The sequence below is a fragment of the Cladophialophora carrionii genome (genome assembly GCF_000365165.1).
Source record: "Cladophialophora carrionii CBS 160.54 unplaced genomic scaffold supercont1.7, whole genome shotgun sequence".
Classification (NCBI taxonomy): domain Eukaryota; kingdom Fungi; phylum Ascomycota; class Eurotiomycetes; order Chaetothyriales; family Herpotrichiellaceae; genus Cladophialophora; species Cladophialophora carrionii.
Window position 1 is genome coordinate 34,520 of NW_008481832.1, and position 20,027 is coordinate 54,546.

At 53.5% G+C, this 20,027-nt stretch overlaps 8 protein-coding genes across 8 annotated transcripts; 6 read left to right on the forward strand and 2 right to left on the reverse strand.

The window, feature by feature from the left end:
- Positions 1–331: 331 nt before the first annotated feature.
- On the reverse strand, positions 332–1,751 carry G647_08103 (uncharacterized protein; the record flags this gene model as incomplete). The annotated part of the gene is made up of 2 exons (XM_008732415.1): positions 332–1,515; positions 1,568–1,751. The coding sequence occupies 2 exons, from the start codon at positions 1,749–1,751 to the stop codon at positions 332–334; spliced, it is 1,368 nt and encodes a 455-aa protein (XP_008730637.1).
- Positions 1,752–2,439: 688 nt separating this feature from the next.
- On the forward strand, positions 2,440–4,177 carry G647_08104 (cysteine desulfurase, mitochondrial; the record flags this gene model as incomplete). Its single annotated transcript, XM_008732416.1, has 2 exons — positions 2,440–3,552; positions 3,755–4,177. 2 exons carry the CDS (start codon positions 2,440–2,442, stop codon positions 4,175–4,177), a joined length of 1,536 nt encoding a protein of 511 aa, XP_008730638.1.
- A 155-nt stretch (positions 4,178–4,332) lies between these two features.
- G647_08105 (uncharacterized protein) lies at positions 4,333–5,535 on the reverse strand (the record flags this gene model as incomplete). Its single annotated transcript, XM_008732417.1, has 3 exons — positions 4,333–5,298; positions 5,354–5,476; positions 5,524–5,535. The coding sequence occupies 3 exons, from the start codon at positions 5,533–5,535 to the stop codon at positions 4,333–4,335; spliced, it is 1,101 nt and encodes a 366-aa protein (XP_008730639.1).
- Positions 5,536–5,958: 423 nt separating this feature from the next.
- On the forward strand, positions 5,959–6,111 carry G647_08106 (uncharacterized protein; the record flags this gene model as incomplete). Its single annotated transcript, XM_008732418.1, has 1 exon — positions 5,959–6,111. A coding segment is annotated over one exon (153 nt), but the record flags the coding sequence as incomplete, so codon positions are not given.
- A 153-nt stretch (positions 6,112–6,264) lies between these two features.
- Positions 6,265–7,722, forward strand: G647_08107 (uncharacterized protein; the record flags this gene model as incomplete). The annotated part of the gene is made up of 1 exon (XM_008732419.1): positions 6,265–7,722. One exon carries the CDS (start codon positions 6,265–6,267, stop codon positions 7,720–7,722), a length of 1,458 nt encoding a protein of 485 aa, XP_008730641.1.
- A 466-nt stretch (positions 7,723–8,188) lies between these two features.
- On the forward strand, positions 8,189–9,291 carry G647_08108 (uncharacterized protein; the record flags this gene model as incomplete). Its single annotated transcript, XM_008732420.1, has 2 exons — positions 8,189–8,660; positions 8,711–9,291. 2 exons carry the CDS (start codon positions 8,189–8,191, stop codon positions 9,289–9,291), a joined length of 1,053 nt encoding a protein of 350 aa, XP_008730642.1.
- Positions 9,292–11,460: 2,169 nt separating this feature from the next.
- Positions 11,461–11,712, forward strand: G647_08109 (uncharacterized protein; the record flags this gene model as incomplete). The annotated part of the gene is made up of 1 exon (XM_008732421.1): positions 11,461–11,712. The coding sequence occupies one exon, from the start codon at positions 11,461–11,463 to the stop codon at positions 11,710–11,712; it is 252 nt and encodes an 83-aa protein (XP_008730643.1).
- Positions 11,713–13,412: 1,700 nt separating this feature from the next.
- Positions 13,413–14,854, forward strand: G647_08110 (uncharacterized protein; the record flags this gene model as incomplete). The annotated part of the gene is made up of 2 exons (XM_008732422.1): positions 13,413–13,666; positions 13,723–14,854. The coding sequence occupies 2 exons, from the start codon at positions 13,413–13,415 to the stop codon at positions 14,852–14,854; spliced, it is 1,386 nt and encodes a 461-aa protein (XP_008730644.1).
- Positions 14,855–20,027: the final 5,173 nt, after the last annotated feature.

Sequence of the window (20,027 nt, forward strand, 5' to 3'; positions counted from 1 at the left end):
TCCCGACCATTCATTCTATCAAACAGTCCCGCCAATGTTACCAGCAGTCCGATACCATGCATGACCGTGGGTTTCAGCCGCGCTCACGGGTCTACCCCCGCGGATCGGACAGATCAGCTCTGCTCAGGAATCATATCACCACCCAACAATTCGGGTACTCAGAGCGTCGTACCGGGCGTGGGCTCGTTCGATAGTGTGGCGGTTCTCAGTGCAGAAGTATACACGCATAGAGGTATGCGCATGAACGACGTCTTGTCATATGTCAATAATTATTTTCAAATGCATGTCCAAGGCGCGTGTTCAGGCTTCTAATTCATGCGCACGTAGTTTCCTATTTGCTTCGATCAGCCCTTTGTGCAAAGACGAAAACCCATTGAAGAATACAGGAACAGAGACATTGCAAGCTCAACTTACCGGGAAATTGTCCTTGTCGCCCGTTGACCCTCCCCGTCCACCATTCGTTTTCGTTTGACGTCCTGTGTACGATCTCAATAACTTCCCCCGTAAGGAAACTGAGATCTCCCTCCGCCTGGGCTTCGTAGTCGTACAATGCCGTACAAGTCTCAGCAGCCGGAACGCCGCTCAGACGAGAGGGTTTCGGCTTCGGTGGTGGAGGCTTTCCCTTAGCCGCAATCGCCGCGCCCAGAGCCGGGCTTCCGATCGCAGGACTGCCGATAGCAGGGCTGTGGGGCGCACTTGCTGAGCCGCTGGGCGAGTATGGCGGAGGTGGATTGGCAACGCCGTCCTCAGGGTTAGCTGTCCTCCGACTGCCATATGGTGATTTAAGGCTGCTATTCGCCTCTGCTTCTTTGCCCTTAGAGCCGAAGCTGGCGTATTTTGAGACGCCACGGGGTTTCGCTCCTCCCGCAGTCTTGAAATGGACTATCGAGAGAGCCTCTGCTCGTTCCTGGACGTCGCCTCGCTTCATTTCGAAGGCCTCTTCAATATCCAGATTCAAGTTGAAGTAGCCGATATTGATGGCTTGCATCTTTTCGTGGAGGGTGTAGAAGACGTTGAGTTGCATGTAGTAGAACGACTGGAAGAGGGGCCGAATGAACTCGGCTTCTAGGGCGAAGAGTTTAGGTAGTTCGTCTTTCAGCAGGTTATTGAAGTATTCGTAGTCCTGTGTGGCTTGTTCCACGTCATTTTCTGCTTTGAAAAGAGCCTTTTCGTCCTTCAGCGTCTTTTCCTTTTTATCTTGCAGCTTTTTCAGGGTCGTCCGGTGACGGTCATAATCCAGCTGTTTGTGATCTCGCTTGACGTTGATTTTGCGGATGATTTTGATGACCTCGAGTAATTGGTCGGCAGGGGCTATTACCCGCTGTTCGATCATTTCCAGCTCAGGTTGTAGTGTTGCCTGCAGCTCCCGCACAATGGCCTCGTATTCTTCGCAGGCTCGAATGCCTTCCGGATTGCCTTCGGGAATCAGCGAGTTCGGGTCCGAGACGCGCCCAGATATGGGTTTGTAGATCTCTTGAATGGCCTTTGAGAACTCGATCTGGTGGTTCAGCATGCCTATGACAGTCAGCCTGACAGTATGTCCTCGTAGTTGTGGCTAATGCAATACCATTAATGGCCTCGAAGTACTTCTTCGACTCGTCATGCAGTTTCTTAGTTTCCTTTTCGAGCTCCTGGAACCGTCGCTCTGCATCGATATAGACGGCGTCCTTGGTGTTCTCGCCAATATTAAAGCGCTGCTTGAACGATTGTGGCGCCCGGGTGAGGCTCTTGCCTACGCCTTTCAGACTCATCTTGGCGAGACTGACTGTTCGCGCTTGTTCCCCTCGTAGCGACCTCGAGAATGCGCCGGAGCGTGGCGGAAGGAGTGGTTACGGCGCAGAGTTGCAGCTGTGTACGCAGTGGATTTCCTGGTGCCTAAGCGGGAGAGATGGCGGTGGTGGAGGAATCGAATAGAGGGGCCTTGGGCTCTCGGAGGATGCGGGACACTTTCGCTGGGCACGCCCTCGGCGACAAGAAATCAATGACGCAGCACGGCTGCGATGTGGCTGTGCGTCCCTAGGTAGGGAAGATTGGAAGGCGGCGGAAGACACGTTCGAGTCTTTGCTTCGGGAAGTGTCCAGTGCGTGGGAGTAATGACAGAATTGAAGCTTGCGCAGAAGGGTGCGACCAAAAGATACTTGCAAGAGTGTCTCTTGAAGCTGCGTTGAGATACTGCAGTTAAAGGGTTGCTGACTGGGCGGGTGCTTACCTACCCTGCAGTTTAACTAGCTTGTCTTACCACATTTACCTGCTGTGCTACTCGTACAAGTGCTTCGGTGCCGAAGAAGAGGCCTCCCGAGCTCGGCTGGAAGGTCGCCCGAGCATAGTGATCTAATCAGATCAAATCACTCCATTAGCTGTGATTCTCGCATTTTCATCATCCTCGCCCTCACCATCGTTTGTAACCCACAGATTCAGCTGGTCCAAGATATCTTCATAATGTCTGCTCCTGCTTCGTCTATGATGAGACAGGCGTCGAGAGTCTGTGCTCGAAGGCTTACTTCATCCACATCTCTGACTTCGTCGCAATTGCGAGGTGCTTCCATCGCAACCCAGGGTCGCCACTATGTCTCCGAGTCGAAGCCATCCAATGCCCAGGTCGCCGACATTGATGCCGCCATCAAAGCAGACCAGAAGAAGTTTATCCAACAGAGCGGCAATGCTCCCTCAGAAGTCAACGTCCCAGGGACGAGTATGAGTGCCGACACAATGATGAGTCCATCCGCCGGGATTTTGAAGCAAGCCACAATCATGGACCAGGGTACTCGTCCCATCTACCTCGATGCTCAGGCTACTACACCTGTCGACCCTAGAGTCCTCGACGCCATGCTACCCTTCCTTACTGGTCTCTATGGCAATCCTCATTCTCGGACACATGCCTACGGATGGGAGAGCGAGAAAGCTGCGGAACAAGCAAGAGAACATGTCGCCAAGCTCATTGGCGCTGATCCTAAAGAAATCATCTTCACCAGTGGCGCGACTGAAAGCAATAATATGAGCATCAAGGGCGTTGCCAGGTTTTTCGGCCGGTCAGGCAAGAAGAGACACATCATCACAAGCCAGACAGAGCATAAATGTGTCTTGGACAGCTGCCGCCACTTACAAGACGAGGGGTTTGAAGTCACATATCTCCCAGTCGACTCACACGGCTTGATTAGCTTGCAGCAGTTGGAAGAGGCCATTAGGCCCGAGACCGCCCTTGTCAGCATCATGACCGTCAATAACGAAATCGGCGTCATCCAGCCCATGAAAGAAATCGGCCAGCTTTGCCGGTCAAAGAAGGTGTATTTCCACACCGATGGCGCCCAGGCTGTCGGCAAGATCCCTATCGATGTCAATGCCTGGAACGTGGATTTGATGTCGATCTCCAGCCATAAGATTTACGGGCCCAAGGGAATTGGTGCCTGTTACGTCAGACGACGACCTCGCGTCAGAATCGATCCCATCATTAGTGGCGGAGGTCAGGAGCGAGGCCTCCGCAGTGGCACACTTGCTCCCCATCTTGTTGTCGGATTCGGAGAGGCGTGCCGCATTGCCAAAGCAGAGATGCCGGTAAGTGCTCTTCTGCATCCTCTCAAACGCTTTCTTTTATGATTATATGCTTTATTTAACATGCATGGCTTTCTGAGCATGTGGCTTCAAGCACGATGTCACAGCATTGATTATCATAGCAGGGGTTATGACTGGATCCGAGTGCTCTTTGTCTTCCGAGGTTGTCTGATTTAGAAATCTTACTGACTTTGACATTTTACAGTACGACACCAAGCGCATCGAGGCTCTTTCCAAAAGACTCACCGATGGCCTGCTTTCCTTGGAGCATACCTCTTTGAACGGCGACCCTACTCGGCGTTACCCTGGTTGCGTTAATGTCTCCTTCGCCTACGTCGAAGGCGAGTCTCTTCTAATGGCGCTTAAGGACATCGCGCTGTCTTCCGGCAGTGCCTGTACATCTGCTTCGTTGGAGCCTAGCTATGTCCTCAGGGCTCTCGGAAACAGCGACGAAAGTGCCCACAGTAGCATTCGCTTCGGCATTGGGCGTTTCACCACGACAAGCGAAATCGACTATGTCTTGAAGGCCGTCAAGGAGCGAGTCACCTTTTTGAGAGAGCTCAGCCCACTGTGGGAGCTTGTCCAAGAAGGAATTGACTTGAACACCATCGAATGGAGTCAGCATTGAAAACCTGCCTTTCCTACGTCATACAGATTGTATATTATCAGCTTTATGTCGGAACGACCTTGTCAGCTGAATTTGCCATATTATATCGACCCTCGCTGGCGCAATAGTCGTCTGCAATGATTGCGAGGCATGGAACCGATTCACAGTTGCTGACATCACAAATGGCTAATTCTGGCGGGATCTCTATATCCATAGCCTCGAATCATATTCTTGATACCCCTCCCCTGTCTGGTTGCTTCCCACGCGTCTGTCGCTTGCTCAAATTCAAAAATGTTGGAGATCAGACTTTTGAAGGGGAAGTTTCCAGCTTCGATGGCATCCATGGCGACCTTGAAGTCTCCTTGGTTATACCTGAAAGCTCCGTGCATGTGCAACTCTTTCTCACTCATGGCCAAAATGGGAAAGTTGATCACTGGCTTTCCGAGCCCTGTTTGCACACAGTGGCCGCCGGGCCGGAGAACGTGGATGGCAGTGATGACGGAAGTTTCTGCTCCCGTAGCCTCGATCACGGCATCTGCGCCCAAGCCCAGTTCGTTTTCTCTTATCAACCGAGCCGCGTTCTCTTCCGGCGAGGCAGTCAAGTCTGGCTTGAACGTCCTCGATTTGCTGAAACCCTTCGCGAATTCCAGCTTGTGGTCTAGGAGATCCACCGACACAATCTTCTTGGCTCCGAAGATCCGCGCAACCGCACCGCACACGAGCCCAATTGTGCCAGCACCAAATATCACCAGATTCTGGCCAGGTCTGAGTCCTATCATCCGCACCGCATGGGCTGCCACCGCAATGGGCTCTGCCAGGACGCCTTCCTGCAGACTAACCCCTGGTGGCAACTTGTAGCAAAAGTCGGCTGGAATCTTGACGAATTTCGTCAAGCATCCTGGGGTATCTGGAGGACAGGCCGCAAATTTCATTTCAGGGCAGAGGTTGTATAGCCCTTCCTTGCACCTGTCGCACGAGCGACATGGTTGGCCGGGCTCGACCGCGACATTGTCGCCGGGCTTAAGATGGTTGACGGATGAGCCGACAGCGTAGACGACGCCCGAGCATTCATGGCCCATCACCAAGGGTTGTGACTCCGAGACAAACTTCCCATTGAGCCCGCCATGATTCCAGAAATGGACCTGGAGGATGTCAGATTTACGTGCCGAGACAACAATACGAGTGCCGGCTGCACACATCGCTCCCGCAGACTCCTACGAACTTGACTCTGACTATAGCATCGGTAGGGTCTGTGATCTTTGGCTCTGGCGTGTCCTCAATCCGTGCCTTTCCGGGACCATATAGAAAGACTGATGGGTTCTGATGGGTCAGCTATTCGATCCTGCGGTCCTGAACGACTTGCATACCGATAAAGCCATGACGCCCGTCGGCTGCGTCCTCACTTCTTGTGTGAGAAACGAGCGAGATTAGACGAACTCTTCTCACTGTACGAAATGCCATTCTTCCAGCAGAACCGGCATGTTATACATTGCTCAATCATATGAGTCCACGAAGCATTGCCACATCAGAATCGAGATGCATCGGGCCAAGTTGCGCCGATTGGAACAACGGGAACGTCACCCAGAAAGGGTAGTCGGCCCTTCTCCCGCCGATGACGCCTTCACTTGATCAAAGAATACTCATTCCTCTGTTGAATTCCAGGCATCTCTTCCATTGTTTGTGTCTCCGGGTTGAAAATGCGCAGCGAAAGTCCGGAAACTTCTGCTTCAGAGCAAAGAAGCTCCACAGTGTGAGTGCCAGTATCGACCTCTGCTTACCCGTGACTGACATGTTGGTCCAGGTGCTACCTGTGCCGACAAAGAAAGACGAAATGTGATCGCCAACTTCCCAATTGCTCGTTCTGCGTCAAAGCGAAAGTGCGTTGCCAATATGTGACCAAAACGAAGAAGCACGGTCTCCGAGCTGGCTATGTGACTCAACTGGAGAATCGCATAGGTATCTAACAGAGAACTCGATTCGCCGCTCACCTTGTCTAACTGTGCAAAGAGGCCTTGGAGCGAGACGTCGCGAGGTTCAAGCATGAACGCAGTACGCCATTCACGGCGGCCCCAGACGCTACACTTACCCCTACACTTGCTACACCCGTTATGGCACAACCGATATCCATCTGCCCTTCCCCAGCTCAAGCTTCGGTTTCCAACACTCCACCAGTGCCCAGCAACCAGCGGGCGCATCCGAGTGACAGCCACGCACAGTCAGATGCCGCTGTTGCAGACTTGATGACCTTGCCACATGCCTACCTGCATACTTTGGTGGACCTTTGGTTCAAAGAAACCCAGCCATGGCTGCCCATCATGAGCCGGCAACATCTGCAGACTGCGCTGGAGGCCCTTCCAGTCCCTCTGACACATATCGATGATTTGGTCCTGAAGGCTGTCATTTCACTTCAATTGGCATATTCAAGCCAGGCTATCTGCCTGGGATATCATGGCCGGCATCGACTCTCGCGATATCTCCGATCACAGGTGGTGGACGAAGCATTCTCGAAGGCATCGGTGAAATCTCTCCAAGCACTCTTGGTAGTGGCCATCTTGGACTATGGGTCGGATAACGTGCCAAGCACATTCAGTCTGATGTCGGTTTGTCGACGCATCTGCGAAAACATCGGCTTATTCCGCAAACTGCTGAACCAGATGCAGACTCAGAGTCCTGCTCAAGTCGGTCCGCCTGCTATCGGGACAAACACTGGAGAAGAACTTGCCGTTCCGCTGACTTGGGCATCGCTTGCCGTCGATGCGGTCTCGACGTTGGGCATTTCATGGCGGGATGTGTCGGCTGCCGTGATGGATCATCTGTCCAGCGTGGCATATGTATCAACACCAGATCTCCGCGACTCGTTTCGGAGCCATATCCATTTGTCTGCAATAGGGCTGCAACCTGTGCACAACTTCTTGTACGAGCATGAGCAGGGAAGATACGACCAAGGCCACGGGCGCGCATTGGCTACATGTGACGAGATATACCATAACCTGATGAACTATGTTCGAGCTCAGCCGCCTAGCAGCTATACCTTGCTGGCCGACGGCCTAATTGACTTCGACCCGAACCTTGTCCTCACCAGCATCCTCTCACATGCGAGCGTCATCATACTGTATGCGCGATTGGTGGAAGGTGAAGGGTCAACGTGCAATGAGATCGCGCTGCAGCGTTCGCTTCAAGCTTGCGAAGACATAGCTATGGCACTCCGCAGCATTAGCGACGCGGACCTCGAACTTAACACGCCCCTACTGAGCACCATGCTCTTCCTCGCAGCACGGTTCAAACTCATCATGTACCGCAAGATGAGTCAGCCCAGAGAGCCGATCTTCGACACGCTGATGCATGGCATCAGCATGAGCGGGCGGCGGTGGGCTTTGGCTCGGAGACAGGATATTGTTCTCCGGGCTGCGATAGTGGAGGTTGATACGGGTGATGATTCGTCCTTGCCGGCGGAGTTTTGGCAGATGAAGAAGAGTCACATAGATATCTCAGAGCCGTTGAAGGAGTGGGTTGACAAAAGAAAGCAGTCGCTGTATGTAGGAGCGCTGAACGGGCCTTACGTCTAGCGGGATGGGACGGGCACGATGCAGAGCCGCATTGTGTAAACTGCATGGGTTTGTGGGACTTAGTTGCGGATACGAAGATCTGAGCGATGTCTGGGCCTACGCCTGACTGTTGAGGAAGGCCTATCTGAATAGTCCAAGCGTGTCTCGAAGGGATGCACACATTAGCTGACAAGCACGGAGTCGTGGCAGTTTGCCTACGAATCAGAAAACTCTACTTCCAGTCACGTGAAAGCCTGTGCTAAAGTCACGTGCTTTCCCGATTCGAAACCATGGTCGGGATCGGAGCCGGCAGAAACTCGCATAAACTGGAAAACCCGAGGCTCAAGCAACGGCGAATTCCACCAACTGAAGACGTCAATACCGAATTCATGATCTGGGGGCTCGATGCTTCCATTTGAACTCTGAGGTGCACTGTTTTGCTCCTCTCCTTTCCTCCGTCTCCTGTGGAGAGCTTCCAGCAGACACGATGCTTCCAGTAGCTCGACAATCAGCCCTGCGGGCAGTACGTGCGCAGACAGCTCCCAGACCCCTCCTGTCACCTGCGCAATCGTCATTTCTCGCACGGCTGCTCTCCACGCTCGCAATCCTTGAACAAAAAGACGGAAAACTCAACACCGGCTCCTTAGGTGCAGTGACCGCGGGCGGTAAGCTCGGAGGTGCCGTGCACGGCTTCGTGGCCGGCAAAGCTGCAAAGACCATTGCCCAAGAAGCAGCTAAAATCAAAGGACTCGAGAAGGTGATCGCCGTGGAAAATGAAGCATACGAGAGGGGTTTACCGGAAAACTGGGCACCGCTGCTGGTGGAAAATATCAAGAAAGGCGGATATACACACGTCATTGCTTCACATTCAGCCTTTGGCAAGAGTTTATTACCCCGAGTTGCGGCCCTGTTGGACGTCCAACAGATCTCGGATGTGATGAGTATCGAGAGCGAGGACAGTAGGTACCACCGTTGCTTGTCCAGCTCACAACCACGCTAACTTGGCCAGCATTTGTCCGCCCCATCTACGCCGGTAACGCCATCCTCACAGTCCAATCCACCGACTCGACGAAACTCCTCACCGTGCGCCAGACATCCTTCGCCCCCGCAGAGACAGATGGTGGGTCCGCGGCAGTCGAAGACGGCGTCGACCCCAAAGTCGAGTCACCCACGGAATGGGTGTCCGAGAGCCTCGCCAAGTCTGACAGACCCGAACTCGCGTCGGCGGAAAAGGTCGTCTCGGGCGGACGAGGCTTGAAATCAAAAGAGGAGTTCGACCGGCTGATTCCTCCCTTGGCGGATGCGCTGGGCGCGGCAATCGGTGCCTCCCGCGCAGCGGTGGACAGCGGTTTCGCAGACAACAGTCTGCAAGTTGGGCAGACGGGCAAGAACGTGGCGCCTCAGTTATACCTCGCGGCCGGCATTTCTGGTGCGATCCAGCACCTGGCGGGCATGAAGGATAGCAAGGTCATAGCGTGCATTAACAAGGATCCTGATGCGCCGATTTTCCAGGTCGCAGATGTGGGACTTGTGGGTGATTTATTCGAGAAGGTCCCTGAGTTGACGGAGAAGTTGAAGTCACAATCATAGATATAACGGGCGTGGGCATTACATGGGCCTGCGGTGTGATATTATGGATCACATGCTCATGTAAAATCTAGGTCGTTGCGTATGGATTTAGGGATACAACCATCCTCTTCTGCGGATAAAAATGTCTCAATGGCATGGGGGAATCGATGCAAACAGAGGAGGTTGATCAAGGTGTTACGAGTACAAATCGTCAATCCCTTGATGTGCACAGTAAAAGGAGAATTGGTAACATTATATGAATCTGTGCCTTCAGTCAAACAAGTCCACAGCCGTCTCATCACGAGGATCAGTATCAGGATCAGAACCCAAACTGGTAGTCTGGGAATCGAGTCGTTTCTGGATTATGGATCGTCGAAGGAGTCTTACTGTATCGTGTCTGATCAGAAGACTGAGGACAGGATCATCTCCCGGTTGTGGTCCGGCTACGTATGCTGTGTACTACATATACCTCGTCGCAAACCAAAATGGCTTGTGACCTCCGAAAGAGGGTATCCAGGTGAGAAAGCGATACGCAAAAAGGGCAGAAAGTAAGACACTTGGGCATGTGATATTCGTCAGTTGGTTCATTCTCTCGACTCATGTTGCGCAAGTACAGTAAATGCTCATCGGCATCTCAGTCGGATCCTGAAACTGTGTCGAGGTCGCAAACACGAATACGAACGTCATCTTGACCATCAGCAAGCGAGCCAGCCACGAGGCCAAGTCACTTAATTAGTTTATCACGCAGGCTACTCTGGACAGTAAATGAGTCAGACTATTCCCCTAGCATCTGAGCACCATCGCCTGTACTACGTACTTGTGCTGGGTACAGCATGGAGCAACCCTTGTCACTTCTCCACCTCCCGAACAGAAGCTTGACTATGACTCCGTAGTCGGTATCATATCCTGTCACGCTCAGCACGCCCTTGGTGCCCTCGTGGCTTTTGAAGCTTGACCCAGCATCCGATCCTGACGGCCTCGGTAACCTACCCTACGCTGGAACGAATCAACGGGACACCCTTCGACCGACTTGCATTCCACTACGTACCTATCCTATCCTGCTGATCCCTTCCGCGCTGCGACGTCGAGTAGGGACCTCTCTTGCGTTTGTTAGACCGGTGCACAAAATTGCATTGCGTCGCGCTGCCCTGCATTGGAACGTCGGTTTGGAAGGGTTCCTATGCGCTCGAGTCCCAGTTGCAGGGGGGAGTTTCCGTCTGTCCTCGTACTCGGACCCATGGCGCGTGAATGAGTCACAAGTTACGGAGTACTGTAGGCAGTGAGCTGCTATTTGTGTATCCCGTAGAGGGAAGGACCGCGCGAGCGCCACGCATGCACACACGCAGAGCAGAACCGGCCCCCTGCAAAACTCTCATTTGCATACATTGTACGCGCATTGCCTTCCCATTGGTCGCGGATATGCGCGACTATGAAGACGAGGTGTGCCGCGTACGGTCCCTGGGAACCTGGCAATCGCTCGCAAAGTCCGCGTTCAGGATCGGTGTTCATTTTCCCCACAAGTGTGTGAGTCCGAACCACGCAAGCCAAGAAGGGCCAGGCTTGTCCAAGGCCAAAGATTAGGCAAGCAACAAGGCAGACGAATAACAGGACCTAGGCACTGCTTGTATAAGCAAGCTCGCATGCTTGAGTTGATGTGGGGATCGAGACCCCGAGGCCAAGGCCGCCATCTAGTCACTATCCTATCACTTGCCAGGTACTATGGACGGTAACTAGTGGCTGTTGGAGCTGGATCGAGGACTCAGAGCCCGGGAACGGTAAAGTAGGGTACGTACCCAGCTAAGGTAGTTGAACTGAGGTATATAAGAGGCGTGGGAGCCTGGATTTGGAGGCTCAGATTCAGCATCAGGCTCGTTTTTCTTTCGTTGAGAACGGATACAAGCATCAAACCCAGAGTCGGATGTTGCGCTGACGACAGAACACTACATCCACCCCGTCAGGCAGCCGGAACACCACTGACTTACCCCTTCTGTTGCCGCCTACGTGCTCCCGACTTTCAGCACTTTCAGGCCTTGGAGAAGGGAAGACTGTCAACATACCTGGACACAGACTGTGAACGGGGGGATTCCGGACACTGTTCGATCTATATCAGTCGACCTCTCAGATCAACCCAACACTAACACTAATACACCCTACCTTATCCCCTCCGATTTGACCTTTCAACTTCACACCATGCCTTCGACAAACGAGAAGTCAACCACCACCGACGAGACGGCCTCTGTTCGCAGCACCTCGACCACCTCAAGCCTGAAGGCCCTTTTGCCGCGCAAGGGCAGCAAGGATAGCAAGGCCAGAAAGGACGCCAAGGACACCAAGGACGTCAGCAAGGGCAAGCCCCTGGCGGTGTCTGTTCGAGAGACGCCCGAGGAGAAGGCAATCCGAAGGGAGGCTGTCGCCGGGTATATGAGTATGATGAGGTATTAATATCGGTGGAACCGAGGGAAGCGGATCAACAGCGATACAAAGCACAAAACGTCGGATCGGGGTAAAGAAGACGAGTGCGGCATTGGGGGAATGACTAGACTCGACAAGACATGACGGGAGATATTCACAGACCTGAGGGATGATCGTCGAGCATGGCTGGCTGGCTGGCTGGCTGGAGGCGGCGGCGGAAGGCTGAGCGGTCTGCCATGCATATGCTGCGGGATGAATATGCACAGGTTGTCTTCTCGTTGTCAAGGCGCCCGTGGCAGTATTCATACCAGGGCGAGAGTGCTTTTTCGGTTTGTCGTGCTGCCTGCGAAGGAGGGCCGGGGGCATGATCATGATCATGGAGGGTGAACGTAATGTATAGATTTTAATAGGTCATGTAACGGGATTATGACAAGGGGACGTCGCTGCATTGTCTAGCGAAGAATGATGCCTTTTCGTGTTTATGACGCTGGTACGTTTGCTGAGTCGGTGGTACCAAGAATACGGGTCTTCATAATTAGCTGCAGTGTGTATCGCGGGATGGAGACGGATTTTGGTATGCAGTAGGCGGTATTTATTGGCGGTGCGGTGCGGTGGAGGATGACGAAGAGTGACCGGAGAACGAAAAACACAGTACGGAGTATGGAGTACAGTAATATCGAAGGAACAGACGCGCAAGGCGCCTAAGTAAGCGCAGGTTATGGTTCTAATCATCCTCGTCCAGCTACTTCGATCCTCGCAATCAGTACAAGAGACGCCATGAATCCCTTGTGGTTTCACTTGCAGGTTTGTCCTCCTTGACGGCAGAGACCTGTGAGGCTCAAAGTCGCATGTCAACGGCTTAATCAAGCGCTTTCACGACTCCGAATCAGAGTGTCCCTTATTGCTAGGCGGTTCACAGTCGGGGGTCGTTCACAAGGAATAAAGCGTGAGAACTCGGTCAACGCAACAAAACAGGCCAGAGAAAGATCAGAAAGGCCGTCCGCCCGGTACGAGGCGGACAACCTATTAACTCCGTCACCGGTACGATCGGGCTCGCCATGTCGGTCGAGACAGTTGTTGGAAGATACCTGTGTGCACAGAGCTGTTTGCTGACAAGGGCAAGAAGCTCGTCCCTACAGGCAACACACCTTCACATCGGTCACGTCAGTCTTCATTATTTCTATTTACCCAGAGGCCGAGAGGTTGATACCGACCGAGCGGAGCAGGCTTTTCGAGCGAGCCGAGCACGATTGTGTACGCCTTCGTACAACAGCAACAACAACAACGACACGGATCAACCACGGGCATGCCTCTAGCCCCGATGAAACAGCTGGTGTCGGCAAGCTTTAAGTCCCTTCCATCCAATGAGAGTCCAAACCATGCTGGTCTAGTCGACGGCGAAGCTGCCACGGTGGATATCGATCAGCCCAGCGGTTCAGTGGACTTCGCGCTTTCATAAGGCCGAAGCTCCTACGTACATCCACGGTGGGCCTGACCGGGTGCATTTTGACCTCTATTCCGATCGATTGATATATCAATAAAGGAGATCTTCCTTTATTTGCCCGGTTCTTTCTTTCGCTGCCATTTTCTAGAATTCCGTCGCGTGTCGAGAGGAGAATTCTCAGGTGCAGTCCAGCGGCTTGAAGCTCCGGTTGTTTGTACGATACCGGCGGATACTCATCGAACAACTCGCCTGACGCCCTCGGCTCGACCGTCCACATACCGGCACCATGTCGGCAGATGTCGAGAAGCAACTGCCCCTGGAGAATGCACCACCAACGGACGCAAAGGGCAACGAGCTCAATACAGACAACAAAGAACCACCCGCCGCGTCTACGGGACGGTCCTCTCTAGAACAAAATGTCGAGGTTGAGGCTCCCAAAGCAGCGACGCCGTGGGCAGACCCTTCCTCGTTTCCAGATGGCGGTCGCCAAGCGTGGCTTACCGTAGCCGCTGCGAGTGCCTGCTTCTTCGTTTCATGGGGGTACGTGGTCTTGCGCTCTAATCTTGCTCATCTGCCGGATGCTAATCTTGGCCCAGGTGGATTAATTGCGTGGGACTGTTCCAGGAGAGGTATATGAGCGTCGAGCTGAAGCAGTACTCACCGAGTACGGTCGCCTGGATTCCTTCAGTGGAGACCTTCTTCATGCTTGCCACGGGACCCGTGGCGGGATTCATCTTCGACAATTACGGACCCACGAAACTCTTGATCGTGGGCAGCTTCATGCACGTCTTCGGGTTGATGATGGCATCCATCTCCACGGAATACTACCAGTTCATGCTCAGCCAGGGCGTTTGCTCGGCGATCGGAGCATGCTGCATCTTCACACCGGCCGTCGCTTGTGTCTCGACGTGGTTCTTCAAGAAGCGGGGGATGGCTATCGGCATCACGGCCTCGGGCAGTTCTCTCGGTGGTGTGCTATTCCCTATCATCGTCAGCCGGATGATCGAGAGGAATGGGTTCCCATGGGCTATGCGAACCTGTGCCTTTCTCATCCTCGGACTTTGCACCTTCGCCATCCTCACCCTCCGCGCACGCTTTCCGCCACGACCCCGCCCTTGGAGTCTCGTGGCGTTTGGTCGACCGCTCAAAGAGGTTCCGATGCTGTTGCTCACTCTCGCAATATTCTTCTTTTACTGGGGCATGTTTCCCGTCTTCTCCTTCGTCACGACTGTCGCGCATGGTCGCGGCATGTCTCTTGACTTGGCGCAGTACCTGGTCTCCATTCTCAACGCGGGCTCAATCTTCGGTCGAACACTACCTGGGATCCTGGGTGACAAATTTGGGCGGTTCAACGTCATGACAGTGTTTTGCACCTTAACGGCAATATTGATTCTGGCAGTCTGGATCCCGGCCGACACCAACGTGGGCCAACTTGTCTTTGCGCCAGTCTTCGGCTTCGCTTCCGGTGCTGCCATTGGATTGACACCGGCCTTGATTGCACAAATTTCGCCGATCCAGGAGATTGGTGTGCGGACTGGCACAGTGTTTGCCGCGGGTTCACTTGGAGCACTGACAGGCTCGCCCATTGGTGGCGCGTTGATCACCCGCGATCACGGCGGATTCTTGTACCTGCAACTGTTCGGCGGCATAGTCTGTCTTGTCGGATGTGCCTTCTTCGCCATTGCTCGAGTATACCTCGTGGGTTACGATCTGAAGAAGAAGGTGTAGGATTTTATCATGCGGGTCGAAGGCATTAGACATAGCAAGGATGCTGTGCCATGTAATCATTAGCAATAAAGTCAAGTTCCCAGGTGGCATTGAACCTGATGCATGCTAGACAGTGCGTCAACAGAGGCCGTGTAACATGGTGACGCGAGGCTGTTCGAGCAGTCTCCACAATGTCGCTCCTGGTTTGCTCCACATCTCTGCGTTATCGAGGCAAGCAGTCTTGACTCCAGAGCATCGACATTTTCCTCGCTCTCCCTGTACGATCGTGTTCAGCTTGGGACGCGGTGCTCAAGGAAGTCCAGGTCGTGAGGGTAGCGTCAGCCTCACGATGTTGATGGTCGCGAACACCCTCGATTCGTCTGCTCCTCGCCAGCGGGCTTATCCGACATATTAACACCCGTCGCCGGGGTCGCTGACCGCTTCAACCTCTTCGGGCCGAGTCACTACACTACTGTCTCGCTTGGTCGCCGGCTGAAGTGAACTCGAGCTCTTCCAGTTTTCCCGTCTATCATACAGTGGTCACGGAGCGTAACGATGGCTATTGTGAAAGTGGTCTCTCTATGTCTGTGGGCCCATCGACGAAGGAGCGGCTATGGCATAAACGGCACTGTTCAGCCAGACCCAGCGCCTTTGGAACGACTGTCGACAGCGACTTCGAACCGCCCATCTTGTGGTGAAGCTCCTGCTTCTTCCTTCTTTCCAGCTCGTGACGCCAGCTGGTCTGCACCAGGCTTCGGGTCCAGCCCGCCCAATGCCAGACTTTCTGGAGATACACTCTAAATGTGAAGTGTCCAGGTCTACTGGTTCGGCGAGTTCTCTGTCCAGTGGAGACTTTGGCACGGGCGGATGAAGCCCACAGGACACAAGTCGTCCAGGAGAATTAGAACCGAGCTACAGGATTTACGGACATCATCCGGAATTGAAGCAAATGTAACAGTCGCTTCTAAAGGGCCTCACGACCACTTCAGCCAGTACCTGTCACCGGAACCATACATACAGTGTCCTGAGTGGTAGCCTCGTGAGGCCGCCTTTCTCGCAAGTGCATGGGTAAGGAATTCAATCTTTCCACCAAGTCAACGCACCAAACTGGGAAAAGTAGACACGCATGGTCTCAAAATATACATGCCTTGCTGATTGGAACAGCACTCTGGCAAAAGTCCAGCAAAAGTCATGGCAGCGTCTTATGGATACTGTCCAGCAGAATTACTGTCCACTGTGGTGCAAAGCGGAAGGCAGGGAGCTGAAAGAGCGCAAGTCACCCAGAATTCTGGCTGACCTTGACTTGGTCTCCTCAGACCCTGCCTGCCTGCCCGCCTGCCCGCTCATGCACGAGACGAAGTTTGATTGCTCGGTGGACTCGTCGGGTCAGTGTCTGCTTGGGCTGATATCGCGTACGACGAAGCTGACCTCAAGGTGCGATGCGGGTGACGCGGGTGATGCAGAGACAGCCCCGTTTTGCATTACGGAGAGCTGCTGGATGCACCTGCAGCTGTCTACGTCTCTCGAATAGCTGCCGGACACGATTCGCATGTCGAGCTGCTTCTTCAAAGTTGGCGATATCATTGAAGTCTACCGACACGCTATCTGCAGCGCTGCCTGTAACCGGTGACATGGGTGAGGAGCCTAGAGGTGAAAGGTGTCAACCTTGACAGCGGTAGATCTCTGCACGCAAGGTTTGGTTGCAAGGATCATCCTTTTCCTCCCATCGCCCCAGCAACAGGACAGTTCGGGTCACCGTTTTCATCGGACTGAGCATCATCTACGCCTTGGGAGCTAACTCAAACAAATGGTCGCCGCCTTGGGGAGTCGTGTTGGGATCATTCGATGGGTGACGACCAGTAAATGCAACGCGCCACATCCGATCTAGAGCAGGCTCTGTCGCTAGAGAGCTCACCACCATTCCTCATTCGTCTTCGCGGGACAGAAGTGAGGAGGCATGAGCGGTATCCGTCTCGAACAGTCTACTCAACACGGGTCTGATTGGCTTGACAGAGAGGTATGTCATACGGAAGCCCTGTCGTGACCGGCAGCCATGAATGAGTGGGACCGTCCGTGGGTCATGCTCATGGCCAACCTCGGATGACACTTGGTCCAGCCACCTTCAACGTGCCAGACTTGCCATCCCAGCCTCTGAGTTCTTGACTTGTGCTGGACCATAGCTGCAATGCCATGTGGCTACATGGGGCGCGAGCAAGACGGGGGAAGGACTCCGTAGGGAGTACTGAAGATACCATCCCACCCGTGGCCCAGAGTTCTAGCCACCAAATTATCCCTTTTTATGAGCACAACCCGGCCCTTGTCATGCTGCCGGGCAACGACACCACGCACACGAGGCAACCAATAACCCAGACCTTTTCTACCGTACCAATCCAGTTAGAGACGCGGGAAGGTTCAGGATGACAATGTTGTCTTTCAAACCCGAAGGGACGTATTGTTTCCAATCGCTTCTTTCACGGTCGGTGGCGGATACCTTCTTGGTTATTTCCGCATGAAATGACAGGGGTATCGACCAAATCGAGCCGTGAGCACGAATTGGGGCTCGGGCAGGGCCCGGGGCAGATTTGGTCGCCAAATCCTCCGTATGTGGCCATCGTTAGCGTTATTGCTGGATCATGCTCACCGCCATGATGCGGTGCTTGGCCCAGCTGCAGAAGCGTGTTTGCAGATCGCCAGCCTCGTCCGGTCGAGCTCTTCCAGCCTATTCTTTCGTCTTCCCCGAAGGCTTCAAGGAAGGAGTTAGAATTCTGAAGAGCTTGGAGCCAAATGCTTGCTAAAGCAGGAATGCATGACTGCCCTACCCAGTAGGAAGTGGATTGAGACGCCACCGTCCACGCTCTGTCAGGAACTACAGCCGGTTGCCGGCTCCCTCCAGAGAGGAATCAATGGAGCTGCTTCAGTACGCTTGTCATGCGGGCAAGTTGGGCCTGGACGGGGAGAGCGACATGAGAATGTTTCCTACCCTATTCGGGTGGGCGTGAGTCTATACGTGTGCAGTGTGGTCCATGCGCCGTGTCATCTGATTGGGTTCCTGGCCAGTCCTTTGTTCTACGACCCATTGAAGATTGAGGCTGCCCGGTCACTGCCTTCAACACCAGAAACAGAATTGCCCGCACTTATCCCTCTAGACTGCAGTGCGTTCTCGACCAGTTGCCGTTGCCTCACTACGGAGTCGTCAGCATAATGGACCATGCAGCTCATCACAAGCAAGCTGGATGGGCTGGGCACTTTTCGGCGCGCGAGAGCGAAGACCTGGGCTCTGGCGTGAGGTGTATGCCGTGTATAAAGCTTCCGTCCACCATGTTGAAACAGAGCTTCTCCATCGTTGGGGGAGCAACGTCGTTCCGTAGCCGGTGATTCATTACCTCGACCTGTTACGGACCATGGCAAGTCAACGCTTGCACTGGCAAGTGGAGTCTCTCTTCAAGATAGCACTGGATTTGCACCACTGACCTACTTGCCACAGGATGCCGCCACAAACAGGCGAAGGCACATCGACAACCTCTTCCGGATCTGGTCGGGATAATTGGAAAGGCAAACAGAGGAAATTCCGCAACAGAAAGGGGCCGCCGCCATGCAAGCCGCGGACCTGTGAACAATGCCGCCACAGTCGTCGAAAGGTGGGTCGTCTGGAACAACTGTCACCCTCGACGCTAATAATATCCGTCATTCAGTGCGAAGTGGAAGGGTCGCCATCCCGGGGGTGTGAGGAGTGCCGGAACAAAAACAAGGAATGCAGCTACGTCGAAAGACAAGAAGGCACAGACAGGGCTTTCGATGAAGCACAGGCGCTCACAGAGCCCGGACCGAACGTCCCTTACCATGCTGACCCTGTTTGGAGTACACAGAGGTACGCTGGAAAGCCGTGCGAGCGCAAAAAACAAAGATTTAACTGGGCTAGTGTTTCTCTTGACGGTACCCAGCAAGCTTTGTTACCGACAGATAACCAACAATACTACCATCAGTCGCAACTGTACCCACGTCCAGCGTACCTCGCAGAACCGGTGCACCCACAGACCGACCTCGTCGCCGCCACTATACCTCCGATGCACTCAATGGGGGTCACCGGCCTCGAATACCAGGAGCACAACCCCTATACTGTTCAGCACGACCTGTATCGACCCTACGACCTGACACAATCCTTCAATGTCGATGTTCCCGCCGAGGCTGTTGGGCACATGCCGGGTCCGACTCCGAGGCAATCTCCTCAACCAGAAGATGACAGAAAGGACCACGGCTGGATCGACACCTAGTGAAGAGAGACGACAGGCAGATCAGAGTGGAGCCGCAGCCGCGAAATCGACCGCCTACATAGTATGTAAGTACATGGGTGCTGCCGAAATGGGTGGGAAAACGTGCATCAAGGAGGTCAGACTAGAGCCAGATCGAAGCTTCATATTTTGACTTATGATTCCCATATGCGTGTGTTCGTCACTTGGTTCGTCGGCGTGTAGGAACTCAGGGCTCATAGACTGGGTGTTATCTAATTAATCCCTAATCCCTCGCTGGTGCCGAACATACCACACTGTTCATCGAAGCACGCACCTGTATTAGGTCGAAAGGAGCAAGAGCACGCCACCCAGGATATATCATGGCGCATGCAAGTCAGAACTTAGGGCTCATAGACTGGGTGTTATCTAATCCCTACACCCTGGCTGGTGCCGTTCGCCGTAATATACAATTAATCCCTACTCCCCGGCCGGTGCCATTAATTACTATACTGTCCATCGCAGCACGCCGCCGTTGTAATTCGTAAGGAGCAAGAGCGCGCCATGAAGATATAATTATCATAGCGTTGGTAAATATCACCCACAGCTGAGGCCACGGACAAAAGCCAACGGTGGACTGGTTGCCGTAGTCTGGTCATCCCGCTGATTACCTTAGACACGGGCACTGCACTAGAGGATCGGTCGAGGGTTGTTCTTTTATCGTATGCGCGCTGCATGAAACTATGGGGACCTTTAAATCCTCACTCCAGCTTAAGTATATTATATATAAGTCACCGAGTATAGTAACGCGTTCTATATATATAGCAAACAGTGCATCGAGGCCAAAGCCCTGTGAGAGCGTCATGGATACGTATTTGTATCCATGCCGTGGAAGATTAGTTTACGTATCTTCTTTTCTTCTCCTTCTCCTTCTCCTTCTCCTTCTCCTTCTCCTTCTCCTTCTCCTT